Here is a 17,018-nt window from a genome sequence, read left to right on the forward strand (position 1 = left end):
AAAAAAGGAAAGTAAGGGGAGACATGATAGAGGTGTACAAAATTATGCTTGGTGTGGAGAACAGGAGTGTGCAGAGCGGGTCTGCTCCTCCCTGAAATTCGGGACAGAGCTCCAATGACACAATTCCCTGCCCCAATTTTTGGGGCAGCTCTGTTTCCCTGCATCGTAGGATTACCTGGTGGAAAACCACTCCATTATAGGAGAAGCACTCTGGCCTTAGCTAGACCTAAGGTTTATCCCGGAATCGTCCCGGGGTCATCCCTGTTCATGTAAATGACACACAGGATATCCCAGGAGCAGGCAGGGATGACCCCAGGACAATACTGGGATAAATCTTAGGTCTAGCTAATGCCTCTATTATCGTCAATGGGATTAAGCAAAATGCATACATCGCCATCATTTTTAAAGAGAAAGAGATGAAACTTGGCAACCTGGTAGCTCTTAAATAGGACTTCAGCCATGCCAAGTTGGATGCAAATCCCTTCATCTCTTTATTGTTAGGAACTCTTTTTTTTAAAAAAAAAAAAAAAACCCACTACCCTGCAACCATTCCCCACCCCATACACGTACACTTCAGATGCACTTCATTTTCTCTCAAGAGTGCTTGCAGAAGTTTCAGAAACTAAAAACCTCCTACAAAAATCAAAGTCCTATCTCTCCATGTGTGGAACAAGAACACACACACACACACACACACACACACACACACACACACACACACTGAGGCCTTTGCTAGACCTACCAGTAAATCCATGCCAGATGAGGGGAGACCCGCAGTGCAAGTATCACGGGATGTCACCCTAGTCTACCCGTCAGGCACAACGAGCTCAAGGAGAGACCCGTCGCGTCCGCCATTTTTTTTTTAAGGAACGAAGCGCATGAAAGCTTGTGAGCCAAGGTAAATGGGGGGGGTTTAAAAAATTGAGTTTCCCCGCTCCCCCCACCCTGCCCCCGATGAGCCCAGCTCCTGGCTCCACTGCTTTTCTCACGCGGAGCCGGGAAAAGCCGGGAAAATGGGCCACATGCTCGCGGTCTCGGGCTCAGGGTAAAAGTGGGCCCAAAGGGTTAGGCTATATCCCGGGGCCAGGCAGGGTTGATCTCATTTGGATGTACAGGAACGATCCCGGCTATCACCCTGGGATGTAGCCTGGTCTAGCAAAGTCTCAGTAACAGACAAAGGGTGTGATACTACAAGAAGCAAATAAAAGCAGACACAGGCCATGGCTAGACCAGGCCTATATCCCGGGATTGTCCCGGGATCATCGCTGTGCATCCAAATGATACACAGGGGATCCTGGGAGCAGGCAGGGATGACCCCTCCATTTGCCTGGGATAATCCTTAGGTCTAGCTAAGGCCACAGAAAGAAAGCTGGTTCCGGCTGTGTTGGGAGAGGGAGAAGTGTTTCTTCTAGTTCCCCCACCCCCCGCTCTGCCCAAAATTAGGCACACCCTTTTCTGTGCTGCTGGTGGAAAGAAAGTTTGGAAAAGGAAAAGAAGTTTGGTATGTCTTGAGGCTCTACCAGCACCCTCTCTTTCAAAATTTATTTATTTATTGCATTTGTATCCCACCTTTTTCCTCGAAAGAACCCAAGGCAGCATACATAATCCACCTCCTCTCCATTTTATCCTCACAACAGCAACCCTGTGAGGTAGGTTGGGCTGAGAGTCTGTGACTGGCCCAAAGTCACCCAGTGGGTTTCCACAGCCAAGTGGGGACCCAGATCTCCCGACTCCCAGTCCAACACTTTAGCCACTGCACCACACTGGCTTTCAAATGCAAGTCTAGCACCTGGGACCATTTTTCTTTGGTGGTGGAGGATCCCAGGTATGCTAGATTTTAAGAGGCTGCACCCCCTTCAAGCCAGCGGTCAGTCTCAGGCTGGCAGCAGTGGCAGTGCAGTGGGCAAGGCTCCTGCTCTGTGCACCCAGAGCAGGGCCACTGGCCCCGCTGGAGCAGTGGGGCAAGGGCAGAGGGGGTTTCAAAATGCCCCCAGATAGGAAGGTGCTAGGGAAAGCTGATGGAACTTTCCCATTTCCATGACGTTCAGTCAGCCTCAGCAGCATTGTGAAAGAGCAGTGCTATGAGTTCCTTATGTCATAATTTGCAATCCCTCCCTCTAAGCAACATGATTGAAGGGGAGAAAGGGAGGAGACTGTGGCTATTGCTTAGCCACAGATGTCAATCTCAAAACTACCCCTCCCTCATCCCTCAGCGTCTTCCTAATATGGAAGTGTTCAGTTAGCTGTCCATCAACATGAAACAAGCCCTCACGTTGCCTAAAAAACCTTTGAGTACCTATGGATCCATTGGGGCTAAACCACGAGTTTCCGATGGCTTCGAAACCACACTATAACAGCACCCCCGGATTTTCAGTGCAGAGTACACACCCCTGGTGGAGAATGTGGATAGGGAGACATTTCTCTCTCTCTCTCTCTCTCTCTCTCTCTCTCTCTCTCTCTCTCTCTCTCTCTCTCTCTCTCTCTCTCTCTCTCTCCCTCTCCCATAATACTAGAACCCAGGGTCATCCCATGAAGCTGATTGGTGGGAGATAAGGGACAGATAAAAGAAAGTACTTCTTCACACAGTGCATAGTTAAACTCTGGAATTCACTACCACAAGACATGGTGATGGCCACCAATCTGGATGCCTTTACAAGGGGGGTTAGACAAATTCCTGGAGAAGAAGGCTATCAATAGTTACTAATGTGATGGCTATGTGTGCTACCTCCAGTATCAGAGGCAGTAAGCCTATACACACCAGTTGCTGGTGGGGAACATGGTTGGAAAAGTACTGTTGCAATGTGTCCTGCTGTGGGTCCCTGCCCGACAGCTGGTTGGCCACTGTGTGAATAGAGTGCTGGACTAGATGGACCCTTGGTCTGATCCAGCATGGCTTTTCTTATGTTCTTAAAGTAAGAAGCTTTGACCATGGCTAGACCAGGCCTATATCCCGGGATCGTCCCGGGATCATCCCTGTACATGCAAATGACACACAGGGGATCCCGGGAGCAGGCAGGGACGACCCCTCCATTTGCCTGGGATAATCCTTAGGTCTAGTACCTTGCTCTGGCAAGCACAGAGTCTAGTTATTTCAGTAGGAAGGAGGATAGTCAGTTCAGCATGTGTAGGTCTGATGGCTGCACTTGCTGGAAACAAAAGACCTACTAGGTCCTGACAACAAAAGATGACTTTTAACGCTAATAACTCTTTTAATGACATGTATCAAGGCTGGATTGCTACAAGAGGAGTGCATTGTAGGTCATTGACCAGCTACATTACCACATAGCATTCCTAGAATTCAGCATATTCATGTTCTACTCAATTTTTACCTCCACTTTTGCCTTTAGGGTATGCACTTTAGGAAGTCCATTAGAAACGGAATTGCTTTAGCTAGACTTTCTAGCTCTCAACTCCATTCCTGTGCCTTTCCCCCCATCTTTTCTGAAACTGGGGGAAAAGACATCTGGCTTATTAGTTTTATCTCAAAATGGAGTCAGTACTGTTCACTTACTTTATAACACATCTGAGGCAGGCACCTCACTCTGACGAATGGTAGGGCCGGCCCTGTTGTACCCAGGTGTTCTATGCCAGTACAAAATGTCATGTGGGAAGCTGCCCTCATTATTAGCTGCCCTCATATAGCCTTCATTATTTTTTCTTATGTTTATTTTATTTATTGAAAGCATTTATGTCCCGCCATTTGTAAAAACCAAACCAAAAAAAGTCCAGATAGCTAAGGTCTGGAATAGAGCATTTTAGGTGGGCTGAGGTAAAACCTAGCAGTTTTTGACAGCTCAGTGCAAAATCTGACTATTCAATTCAGATTCTCTCTCTCTCTCTCTCTCTCTCTCTCTCTCTCTCTCTCTCTCTCTCTCTCTCTCTCTCTGTGTGTGTGTGTGTGTGTGTGTGTGTGTGTGTGTGTGTGTGTGTGTGTGTGTAAGTGTAATAATAATGGTGTGATCTGGCCTTGCCACTTGCTTTTCTGGCAACTGAACCAACAACAAAAATACAGGCTAGGCTAGTTACTGTTGGTTTATGTCTACTGATTGGAAAGCCTGGCTGCAGACTACTGAGTGAATTCTACCATTTGAAAACATCCTGTGAAGTAAACTTTTTCCCGTTTCTTCTTCCTTCTTCCCCCCCCCCCCCCAAATAGGCTTTTCTGGAGAAGGCAGGCTCAGCTAAAGACAAACGTCCAGCCACTCACCATCACAAGCTCTTTTCCTCAGCTCATGTCAAACGTAGATGCTGCCTACGAAATATCTGAGAGAGGAGTTGCTTATTTTTTCAAGGGTTGGTCACTTTTGAAACGTTTGCAATCTGACTCTAGAGTTGAAGTGGGATTGGGGCGTGGGGGAAAGCTAAGAATAACAGGGATTATTCGTCATTTCTATATTGGCAACAATTAGGGCCAACTTTAGTAAGGGAGGCAGTGGTGGTGAAAATGTGAACAAAAGGAACCCAAAAGGCGACCACCGTCGAAACAAAATAAATCCAATGAATTAAATTGTCATTCAAAAAATTATACACATTTGTTTTTACAAAAATAACTATTTACAATCCAATGCTAATACAAGTCTACAACAATTAACTACCACATCAATGTAGCATCTGATTACATATCAATGGCATTCAATTGTACTTAACAATCATTTCAAACCAAATTTTAAACAATCATTGCAGAAAATCCGACCCATAGATAACAAACACTTTAATCTAATCACAACAGTATATTAAGACCAAATTTAGTCAACAAGGTTCATGTTATTCCTTGTTTTGAAGTATCTTCTTCAAAAACTTTGGTCTTTGTACTGTGCAAAAAATAACAATTCCAAGTAAATACATTTGATTAGAGTTACTGCACAGTAACAACTCTCATTTACTTCTTATTCTTTTGGCTGGTTCACAAGATAAGAACACCGCGACTTGCTTTATTTAGATAACTTACCGCCAACAGTAATTTTTTCTGTTTTCATTTTTTATTCTAGAATAGGTGCAGGGGGCACCAATCTGGAACTTAAAAGCCCCTTAACCCCCACATTAGGGCCCTGATCCACATTGCGGACCCTGCTCCTACTCTATAGTAAAAGTGAAAAAAGACATGGCTGCTCTTTGAAAGTAACGTTTGGCAATGGAGGCTGGTGGCTCTAATGTCAGTGGGTCTGTGAAAGCCAGTGGATAATCACAATATGTTAAATTGAAGCCTGCACAAGTTGTGATCCTGTAATCTGAACACAACCCACTAGTCATGTATTGGGGCCTCCCAGGTGCTGACACTTCCCTTGTTTTCAAGTCCCATCAGAAAGTAAAAACAGGTTTATCAAGCCACTGAGAAGTCACCATAGGTACTTGGTGTGCTTCCTTGAGCTTAATGGATCACATAATGTAATATTCTACTGAAGACGATTCTGGAGAAAAGATGTCATCAGTGCAAGCTTCCATTCTGATTTTCCTGATGCTCCTCACAACAATGCTGCAGGGTGAGGTAACCAGGCATATGTACAGTGGTTGACATATGGAGTGGCATTTACTTGGTACCAATTAAAAGTGTACAAGGGTCCCACCAGAGAAGTTCTTCATTAAGAGGGCTACCTTAGCTGAAGCCTGCTAAAATCTACTGAGTTAGGCAAAATTAGGGAGACCACATACAAAAGAGGGCAGGGCTCCTGCAGCTTTAACTGTTGTGATGAAGAGGGAATTTCACCAGGTGCTGCATGCATACAAATGACACCTGCTGAAATTCCCTTTTCTATGCAACTGTTAAAGATGCACGAGCCCTGTCCTCCTTTCCTGATGGGCACCCTATGCATCATGATTAAACATTGCTCAGAAGGAGTTCTGGATGCATTCTCCCAATTATGCCCCAAATCCATTTCCCATGGCACAATTCACCCTCCATTTTGTTCCCTGTGAATGGTGCAGAGGGACATTTTTTACTCAACCCCAGTCCTTATACCAGCCACCTTCAACCTTGTGCCCTCCAGGTGTATTAGGCTGCAGCTCTCATAATATCCAGCCTGCATGGCCATGCTGGCTCAGAATGATGAGACTTGCAGTCCACCATATGTGAAAGGCATCAGATTAGGAAAGGCTGCATTGCACTAATATGGTTATCCATGTTTGGGGGCAGTTCCATTTCCGAGGCAATTGCATGGGTTTCTATTTACTTCTGTCAATTGATATACAAATGTTTATAGTAATGAAAATATGATCTAGTCAAGGAGAAATTAGTCATAAACTATATGTTTACAGCAAATTAAATGTATGGCTTAATAGATCAAACACAGTACCAATGGATGTGTCCATTGGTTTTTTCTTTTCACGGAATCAGGCACAGATCCATGCACTAGATGTTGGGAAACTCAGGTCAAAATACATTGTGAGGGAATGTGTCACTGTATGTGTTTTTCTGTTTGTCAGGCCCTCATTATTGGACTACCCGTGGATTCCAAATGCAGGGTCCTCCTCGGACCATTGCAGACTTTGGGTTTCCTAGAAATGTGCTACACATAGATGCGGCTGTCCATCTGAGGGATGAAAAGAAGACACTCTTCTTTGTAGGAGATGAATACTACAGGTTCCTTTATTATTGCCTTCTAATAAAAGCAGTTGTGTTTTTGTTTTTAAAAGTCACTCATGAAAGAAGCCTTCATTCCTTAGTGCTGAAAAAGAGAGAGAAGTTAAAAACAAGAAACTACTTCTGTTTTTGATAATACGTGAACTTAGGGTCACCCAATAACAGTGATCAACAGTATGTTCTGAACCAATTAACTGTAAGTTCTAGTCTAGCCGTTTCCAAGCGGGTGCCCTGCAGAAGTGTTGGCCACTGGCTGTTGATGATGGGTGTTGTAGTCCAATACATCTGGATGGCATCAGGTTGGGGCAAGGCTGCTTGTCTTCCTCAGCTGTTCCCTCCACGCATTTAGTCAATGTATGGAGGGAGATGTAATTGTATGCATGATAGCATGAGTAAATAAAAGCCAGCCTAGCCCCAAATGCTCAAAAACATTACCTTTTCAGCAACATATATTCACTGATATCTGCCTTAGGGCTATTTGTTGGCTGTTGTTTTTACAAGCTCATGGTATGGAAACTACCTTCAATGCTGTGTATGTGTCTCTTGCTTTACCCATACACAGTTTACTTCTGTACATAGGAGCAGAGGACGCTGCCTTATACCAAGTCAGGCCATTGGTCTATCTATCCCAGTATTGTCGACATTGACTGGCAGCAGCTCTCCAGGGTTTCAGTCAGGATGCTTTTCCGCGCCCTACCTAGAGAAGCCAGGGATTGAACCTGAGACCTTCTGTATGCAAAGCATGTGTTCTATCACGCTGAGCTATGGGTGATAGCCACCTCCTTCATGCCCTGCTTGTGAAAACGCAGGGATATCTTTCTGGCTGCTGTTGACTTGAAACTGGAATACTGGATGAGACAGACCTTCATCTGTTCTAACAAGGCAATTCTTATGCGCCTATGAGTTGGTCAACATAAAGTCACAACTAGACAACAAAGTAGATCTGATCCTGTAAGGCAGTTCTTACGCATGATCACTTATACCCTTATTGCAATCATCACAGTCAAATTATTTTCTAAGAACATCTTGCCTATTTTAGAAATAAACCACATTAATGTGGGTAGAAAACCGAGCTATAGCTATATATAACTATGCAGTTCCCCTTTATGACACTTGTTTCTCTCAAAAGCTATGATGAAGCAAAAAGAAAAATGGAGAAGGACTTTCCAAAGAGCATCGAGGACGAGTTCTCAGGAATCAATGGCGGAATAGATGCAGCAGTAGAGGTGAATGGTGAGTATTTTCCATTTCATGACAGTCATGCCTCAAAACAATTTGTATTGTTCCATCTTTACATCATGGAATAAGGCAGCGGTGTCACCCATTTGGACTTGGTTTCTACCACCCTTCATGCTATAATTGATTAAATCCCTTCAAGGCTAGACAGAACTAGATGCCCTTAATAGGGCAAAGAGGCTGACTATTCAGTGGTGGCACCAAAATTGTGAAACTCTTGCCCTCTGGAGGTTTGTCAAGCTGCATCTCTACAGTTTTAGGCAGCTAATAGAGACCATATAAATAGTTGCCAAATGCCCAAAATTTGTCAAAACAAACACGTTTTAAGAAGCTGCCTAAAACTGTAGAGATGCCTTCTCTAACCTGATGTTTTGAACTCCAGCTCCCATCAGCCTCAGCTAATTTGGCCAATGGTCAGGAATTCTGGGAGATATACTCCAAAATATCTGGAGGGTACCATGTTGGGGGAGGCTGTTTTATATTGTTTATGGATGAGGATGTTCCTATGCTTTTTTTATTTTAAGGTAGATTTTATTCTTGTCCCTTTTCACTATAGTACTCAATTTATGGAGAAAATGGTATATAAATTTAATTTAAGTAAATGAATAAAGTTAGTGGAGGGAAGTAAAGAGATTGCGTACAAGGATCACATAAAGGATAGTGAACCCTATGCACTCATATTAATAGTTCCTATTTTTCCTTTCCTTTTTCTTTTTTAGGATTCATTTTCTTCTTTTCAGGACCCAAAGCCTATAAATATGACAAGGAAAAGGAAGATGTGGTTAATATTGTGAAATCCAGCTCCTGGGTGGGCTGCTGAACTCAAGTAAACACTGAATGATCACGATGAGCAAGAAGATACAGAGAATGTGGAATGCATTGGACAGAACCAAAGACTTGCCTTTTTTTTCTGGCTTTGTCTTCAGAAGAACTGTGACAAAAGGATGTCAAGTCTGGAGGGGTGGGGGAGGGGAGAAAGAGGGAGGGAGGGAGAGAGGGAGAGAGAGAGAGAGAGAGAGAGAGAGAGAGAGAGAGAGAGAGAGAGAGAGAGAGAGAGAGATTCAAATGAACATCAGAAGAGCATTTCAGATGGCATAATTAATTCCTCAACCCATTATGGATATGCCCTTGTAGTATGAATAACTCAGCTTTTAAAAGTCTGTCTGATAGGTTCAGGGGGTAGGAAGGGAAGACATATCTCCCATTTGCCCCTCCCAGAAGCTGCAATTCCACCTCATGATGCCCCCTCAGAACAACACTACATCATCATGTAGTGTTATTCCTCGCATGGCCTAGTAATGTCAAAGCCTCACTCTCAGGTAAATGTGGGGAGAGATAAAATAGGGTGACCAACTGTCAGGATTTCCTCGGATTTGTCCTGGTTTTTGTTCTTTCCATGGTGTCAGGGGGGATTTTCTATAATTTTCAATAATGTCCTGGAATGACACACCTTCCTCTTTAAGGCTGCCATTAGCATGGCAGGAGGGAATGACATGCTTTCTTGAGGCACATCATTCCCCCAACCCGAGCTCCAATTGAGGTCTTAAAGGGGAAAGTGGGTCATTCGTGGACATTATAGAAAAGGCCCCAATTGGAGTGGATGGTGGTGGTGCAGAATGAAATCCTTTCCCCTCCTCCATTCCAATCGGGTTCTTTAAGGTGGCGGGGGAATAACGTACTTTCTGCAGGACTCAGAAAGCTGCTTCCCCACACACACACTAGGTGTTCTCTTTTTTGGTTTCCCAAATATGGTCACCCTAGATAAAATGGCAACCGAAAATGGCAGGAGTCAATAGCAGAACTCCTGCCCGTCCTTGCTGCAACAATAAGAATAAGAATAATAGTAAAAGCCACTGATACCCAATAAGATCTCACCCCCACCAATAAAACTTGAAAATAATTTTGCCCACTCCCCACAAACAAATCTCAAAACTGTCCCCCAATTTACCACCTCTAAATGAGGTGGCAAAGCACTGAGGATCATTTTCAGTTAGACCTAGTTCAGATCCGAGGTTAGTATTCTTAAAGCATACCTATACCTTGTAAGTTGTTCTACACACATAGAGTATGATACCGTCAACATTAAGGCCTTTGAAATCTCATTGACCTCAGTGGCATAACTATGAACACCCTCCCACTTAAAACCCAGAATTTGGTTTTTATCAGGACTAGGACTTTTCATTGGTGGTTCCAGAGCTGTGGAATACTCTCCCTCAAAAATACTGCAAGGCTCTTGATCGCAGCAGGAAATGACAGTTCAGAGCATGTTCGGTAGAATGTCATTTCCTGTTGTGAGCCGGCTGCCTCTTGCAATGGCCCCTCCCCCTTCACAAGCAAAGGTAGGTTTGGGGTGGGTTGCTTGCAAAAGGGGAGAAGACAGCTTGCAAAGTGAGGCAAGGGCATTTGTGAGCCATTTCGAAGAATGATCCAGACTTTTTTTTTGTAAACAGGAGGGTTTGCATTTTGAGACCCCCCACCTCAATTTTGAGTGCTCACTTCATTCCTATAGCTGAGTTTTCAAGAGAAGCAGGGGCATTTTAGTTGTGGCTCTGGAGCTCTGAAATGTTCTCCCTCCAGAGGTTTATCTATGTTCCTCTTTTAGGGTGGCGACTTAAACATCACCAGAAAAGAGGAAATACATCACCAAAAAAAATGCCAAAAGAGGACATTGAGACCTTCAAACAGAGGACTGCCTGACAGCCCTTCAAACAGAGAGCTGTCCTTTGTAAACTACGACATGTGGTCACCCTATCCTCTTTGGTCTCTTTATGGATGTATTATATATACACAGACACACCAGGCCTTTGGGGTTTATGCAGAAGTCCATTTCTTGACTGTTGCTCTGAATTTGTTTTAAACGGTTTCTAATGTGTTTTATATTGTTTTATTTGGGGAGAAATTAAATTCTTTTATTATATGTGAACCATCTTGGGACGTGTGTGTGTGTGTGTGTGTGTGTGTGTGTGTGTGTGTGTAAAAAGGCAGTATGTAAATTCTGGAAACAAAGGATTGTGTAAATTAGGGATTGTAGGACAATTCCCAGGAATTGTAGGACTTTTTTCTGTCTAAACATGCATAGGTTTGCACTCTCAATAAATAAACTTAATAGTCACTGTACGGTCTAGTAGACAAAATCCCTTAGTAGGAGTAGGAAGTTCCAGATTCAAATCCCTGTTAAGCTACGAAACTCTCCAGATGGACTTTGGGCAGATACCATCTCTTAGCCTAACCTAGGCTAGATCTACATCAAGCATGAGATAATACTTTGAAAACAGTATACGGAATGTGTCCTGGGCCCGAACAGTTGTCAAAACCGCTATAAACCATTCTAAAGCACTCCTGCCCTACTTCAACAGGGGGAATCTATACACCATCCTGAGTTCCTTGGAGGACGGTTAGAATAAAAGTGAAATAATTCACTCTCTTGGATTTTGATGATGTGTTACAGCTCCCTATGTGCCTTATTTTATGAGTCAAATATATATGTTGTCCTTTGAGTGTACCTTCTGATTATCAGATGCATATGAAAGTTTGGTGCAGTGGTTAGGGTGGTGCAGTGGTTAGGACCATGAAAATTTGGGCTCATACCCACACTTAGTTCTGAAGCTCAGCTGCATCGTCCTGCAGCATCACTGTTTCTTCTTTCACTGTGAACTTCCAAAAAAGAGATGTCAAAACAAACTTGCATAAATGTACTATAATTACTATAAATAAAAAAATATTAATACAGTACATCTCACCATAGTGTGGAAGACTGTGACTAGGTGACCTATCTGCCTTGCTCAGTTTACTTTCCAAATGCAGTTGATGAACAACTCCAAGGCCCAGTTCTTCCTTCTTTATCTTTAAACCAGACTTAAACTGAGATCTCTTCAAACAGAGGACACCTTCAAAACAGAGGGCGTTCTCCAATAGCTCTGCAGTAGAGGACTGTCTTCTGCAAAAGAGGTCAGATGGCACCCTAGAGTGTTGGACTAGGACAGGGGAGAACCAGGTCTAGGCCCCACGCAGCCATGGAACTCACTGGGTGACATTGGGCTACTCACGGACTCCCTCACGGTGTTGGTGTGAAGATAAAATGGAGAGGAGGAGGACCATGTAAGCCAACTTGGGCTCTTTGGAGGAAAAGTGGGATATAAATGTAACAAGTAAATAAAATAAATAAATACTTACATTTATAGGTTATTGTATAGTTTATTAGGGCATAATCCGATGCATGTTTAGACTGAAAAAAGCCCTACAGTTCCCAGCTACCAAGGGTTATTTGAGGGTTCAACAATCCTCGCATAACTAAAGTTTGTTGTAGAGTTTTGCAAGGATTGTTTAACCCTCAAATAACTCTTGGTGGCCAGGTCTGCACAACATGTCACCTCCACTCGGGGCTGCATATTCAAAATGTCAACAGGCACACGCCATGGCTCATCATGGGTTAAATAATCTGCAGTGGGCCAGCCGTGTCATGCAAGTTGGCCTGTGACGAAAACCTTCGCTACTGTGTTCTTAAGCTGCCAATCAAATTGAGCAATCCTGATAAATAAAGCAAACACTTGAGGGGGGAAATCCTCTGTGCAGAACACAAAAGCCCTTACCCAAGTCACAGAGATGTACCACCCTTTCTCTCTCTCTCTCTCTTTTTGCACAATTGTGAAGACTTCTATAAGCCAACGGAACAAACACTCCCTGATCCTCTGCTTGTTTATCCAGAAGTAGTCCTGTTTGAATTCAACATACTTTACTCCAAAGTAAGCATGGATAGGATTGTCAGCTAACGATTTTAAAGATTTGTGGGGGGTTTTAAGACAAAGAGTTGGGGAACCTCTTACCCTTCAGATGTGATTGGATTGCAACTCCCATCAGCCTGAGCTGGCATGGCCCATAGTCAGGAATGATGGGAGTTGTGGTCCATCAACATATGGAGGGCCTCAGTCTACCCACCCATGCCTTAGGTGAATAGGGGATTAAAAGAAACTGCTGGCCATAACAATACAATTCATTATGTTAGTTTCTATTTTAAAAAATCATTTTTGAAGAAGCATTTCCTGATCTTGGGGATCCAGTTTTTGAGATGTTTGAATTGAGCCTCTCATGGGTTCGTCATATTGTTTGGGTTATGGATGTTTGATCAGTTGGCTACCTGGGTGCGTGTCAACGTGCAGGACAAGAGAGTGTTTGCCAGGAAATTTTCAAGTGTTGAGAAAGATCATTCTCTTCCGTTCCATGTTAGTGACGCATAAATGGCTCCTGTAACAAAACATTGCTCCTGTAAAGGATTCCAACACTCCAGCCAGCTCTACACCAAGCAGGAAATGGTATACGGCATGTGTCATGGGCCCCAACACTTGTCAATACAGTTATACACTGTTATAAAGCAGTAGTGTAGCTCCTGCCTTCTGTTCTCCCCCTCCCTTGGTTTTTCATTTCTCTTCCCCCGCAACCCACCCAACAGACAGTGAGCATTTTATCCCCAGTGTTCAAGCTCAGTCCTCATTGGGCTGTTTGGAAGGGGGTCACATCAGGGTGGGAGTTCCTAAAGATTTTTTGTGTACTTCTGAAATCCTTGGGGTTCTCCCATGCCTGCTAACACCTCCCCATTAAGAGTGGCATAAACGCATAGCACAGACCTGGCCTAAATTAAATGGAAGCAACACAACATGCTACTTAAAAAAAGTAACATTGCAAAAATAATAACATTTCTTCACTAAGCTTCATGCCCCCATGCTTTGCTTATGAAAAAAGAGAGTTCCAGAATGCATGTTAAAAAAATGTACATTAAGAGCTTCTGCATTGCTTGGAAATGAAAGATGTGAAAGCTTTATATTGGTCACAATGAGCAGAGGAACTCTTGTGTCGTCATCATCATTACATTTATATCCTACCTTTCTTTCAACATGGAACTCAAGGTGGCTACACAGGATTCATAGGCAGTCTCCCCTCCAAGCACTGAGCAGACCTAGACCTACTTAGCTTCAGGAAGCTGTTTGTCTCATGTGCCTACAGACCATGCCCTGGGACTCCGTAACACTCTCTGCTGAAAAGATATTCTGATTAGCCTGCTCTTCTTAGAAACTTCAGAAACTCACCAGTTCAAAATAACCAATGAATTTCTACTCCAATTGCCAGCAGCTCTCCAGGCAGAGATGTCTTTCCCATCACCTACTAATAGATCCTGTTTACTGGAGATGTTAGGGAATTGACCTTTTTGCATGCAACACCTGGGCACTACCACTGAGTTATGGTCCCTTCCAAATAGGATCACAGCCTTGATGCTTGAAAGCTGCAGAGGTACCTATCCAACCTGTTCCACAACCAGTAGTGGCTGGTGGCTCCATTTTTGTTGGGGCTGTGAATCCACTCTAAGTTCAATCAGAATCTGCCAGAACTCTAAAGAAGCTATCTTCTCACCCCTAAAAAATTTGGTTCAGGACCTTGGATAGCTCCTTTAGGGTTCTGGCTGGTTCTAACTGAAACCCAGAGTGGATTCACAGCCCCATCAAAAACAGAGCCACCAGCCTCCACTGCCCACAACCCCCACCACTTGTAAAGCTGAAAACTTCTTCCTAACATCCATCTCAAATAGTCTGTTTTCTCCTATTATTTCTTGCATTGTTCTTGGCAGACAAAAAGAACTGATCCAAAAATGTCTTCACTTAGGCAATTCTTTGTTTGAAAATGTTCTTCAATCTCTCTCTTTTCCAAGATAAATAAAACAAATTCCTTGGTTAGGGGATAGGGAGACCATTTTCCTTCCTCTCATATAATGTCAGAACCTGAGGTCATCCCACGGAACTGATTGGTGGCAGATGCAGGACATATCCTCCCCATGGTGCCGTTAACTATACTATTTACTACCGTGAGATGTAATAATGGCCACCAATTTGGATGGCTTTAAAAGGGGATTGGACAACTTTCTGGAACAGAAGGCTATCAATGGCTACTAGTCCTAATGGCTGCATGCTACCTCCAGTATCAGAGGTAGTACGCCTATGTACACCAGTTGCTGGGGAACATGGGCAGGAGGGAGCTTTTGCACTCATGTCCTGCTTGTGGGTTTCCTTGTTGGCCACTGTGTGAACAGCATACTGGACTTATAGAATCATAGAATAATAGAATAGCAGAGTTGGAAGGGGCCTACAAGGTCATCGAGTCCAACCCCCTGCTCAATGCAGGAATCCACCCTAAAGCATCCCTGACAGATGGTTGTCCAGCTGCCTCTTGAAGGCCTCTAGTGTGGGAGAACCCACAACCTCACTAAGTAACCGATTCCATTGTCGTACTGCTCTAACAGTCAGGAAGTTTTTCCTGATGTCCAGTTGGAATCTGGCTTCCTTTAACTTGAGCCCGTTATTCCGTGTCCTGCATTCTAGGGGTGTGATCCGCTCCGATTAGGAGCGTAGAAGCAGTAGCGGATTGGCCTGCTCCGCCTTACCCAGAGGCGGAGTAGGAGCGGACCGCGGACCCCCTAGAAGCAAGGCGAAGAGAAGCGGCCATTTTTCGGAGCTCCTAGTTCAGGCGGAGCGCTCCGGTCGCCATCTTGAAAACATTTCACCATAGGATTGCATTGCGGCAAATAATCGCGCATAACTACGTTCTTTTTGAAGCTATCGTTCTAGAAATTCTTGTGCTCAGAGAGTCGTGGATGGGGGTCATTTTGAGACCACTCTCACCTCTCTGCGTTGTCTGGGTCGCGTGCTATATTTTTGTGAAAATCGGGTCAACCGCGCGGCTCAAACGGCGTTTTCGGCTTTTCGCCCATAGGATTGCATTGAGGGAAAGACTCAAAGGGCTGAGGGGCAGAGTCAGCTCCCGGTCATGATCACATGATCCCAAAGTTAGAGGAGGGGATAGGCAAAACGGGTAACTTGGGATTCTGGGAAACTTCTCTTTCTTCATCTGAACGGGCTTTTCCCAGTGTTTTTTAAAACAGTAGCCCTACCAAATGCACAAACACAACCTGAAATCATATTCTAAGCCAAGAATAAGAGATAGAAACACAGCACTGCTCCCCACCCTAACCTTGGTGAACAACTGAATAGATGTGGTGCAAGGGGATGAGCTCCCCTAGGGCATCTCATCGTGGACGTGCCCCCACTCTCTCCTGCACTGGAAGGCCATTAGAGCCTTCCAAAGAGAGTAAAACGGTGGAGCAATGCCTATCATGAGTTGAAGTGAGCGTTTACTTCTCAGTGGTGGAGCAATGCCTGTTATGAGTTGAAGTGAGCGTTTTACTTCTTCTCAGAGCTGTTGGTGGCTGTCTTGAACTGGCAGCTACTTCCCCCTCCCCCGGGCACGTCCCCCTATTGCTGGTAAAAGACAGATATAGCCTTTTTTTAAAAATTCTTCTTGCTGTTTATTGAGCAACACTGCTGCTTTTAATTCCACCCCTCCTTTGTTTATTTATTGATTTATTCCATTTTATATGCATTACTGGCTTATCCTTGGCTCACTTCCTTATGCCCCCAGAAATGCCAGCTGCATGCCTGCCTGCCTTCCCTCCCTCCTCCCCTGCCCACCTCGCAGGGATGTTGTGTGTGGGGTGCCCGATTTTCAAAAATTCGCCAAAAATCAGGGGATGATGGGATTGCTTTGAAACTTGGCGTGCGTGTGTATATCCCCATGAGGTGTCATGGTGCCAAACATGAGGTTTCTAACTTGAACAGAAAAGAAGTTGTATAATTTTTTAGCTTTCAATGCAAGCCTATGGGGGGGAAACGGAGCTCCGGATCCGGATCCGGAGCTCCGGGCGGAGCGGAGCGGAAGTGGGCGGAGCGGGGGCGGGGCGGAGCGGCCCGATCCGGAAAATGGCGGATCTGCAAGTGAAGCGGAGCGGGGGGTCCGTGCACACCCCATTCTGGGAGGATCGAGAAGAGATCCTGGCCCTCCTCTGTGTGACAACCTTTTAATTATTTGAAGAGTGCTATCATGTCTCCCCTCAATCTTCTCTTCTCCAGGCTAAACATGCCCAGTTCTTTCAGTCTCTCTTCATAGGGCTTTGTTTCCAGACCCTTGATCATCCTGGTTGCCCTCCTCTGAACACACTCCAGCTTGTCTGTGTCCTTCTTAAATTGTGGAGCCCAGAACTGGACGAAATACTCTAGATGAGGCCTAACCAGGGCCGAATAGAGAGGAACCAGTACCTCACGTGATTTGGAAGCTATACTTCTATTAATGCAGCCCAAAATAGCATTTGCCTTTCTTGCAGCCATAT

At 44.4% G+C, this 17,018-nt stretch overlaps 2 protein-coding genes across 2 annotated transcripts in view; one reads left to right on the forward strand and one right to left on the reverse strand.

The window, feature by feature from the left end:
- Positions 1-8,633, forward strand: part of MMP20 (matrix metallopeptidase 20) — a 31,971-nt gene extending 23,338 nt beyond the window's left edge. Inside the window, exons 7-10 of the mRNA XM_063127123.1 lie at positions 4,157-4,293; positions 6,421-6,577; positions 7,707-7,810; positions 8,533-8,633. Coding sequence (XP_062983193.1) covers positions 4,157-4,293; positions 6,421-6,577; positions 7,707-7,810; positions 8,533-8,633 — 499 coding nt within the window. The remainder of the gene's footprint in view (positions 1-4,156; positions 4,294-6,420; positions 6,578-7,706; positions 7,811-8,532) is intronic.
- YAP1 (Yes1 associated transcriptional regulator) overlaps positions 1-17,018 on the reverse strand; it is a 451,661-nt gene that overhangs the window by 108,175 nt on the left and 326,468 nt on the right. The window lies entirely within an intron of this gene.

The sequence above is a fragment of the Elgaria multicarinata genome, chromosome 5, assembly GCF_023053635.1.
Source record: "Elgaria multicarinata webbii isolate HBS135686 ecotype San Diego chromosome 5, rElgMul1.1.pri, whole genome shotgun sequence".
Classification (NCBI taxonomy): domain Eukaryota; kingdom Metazoa; phylum Chordata; class Lepidosauria; order Squamata; family Anguidae; genus Elgaria; species Elgaria multicarinata.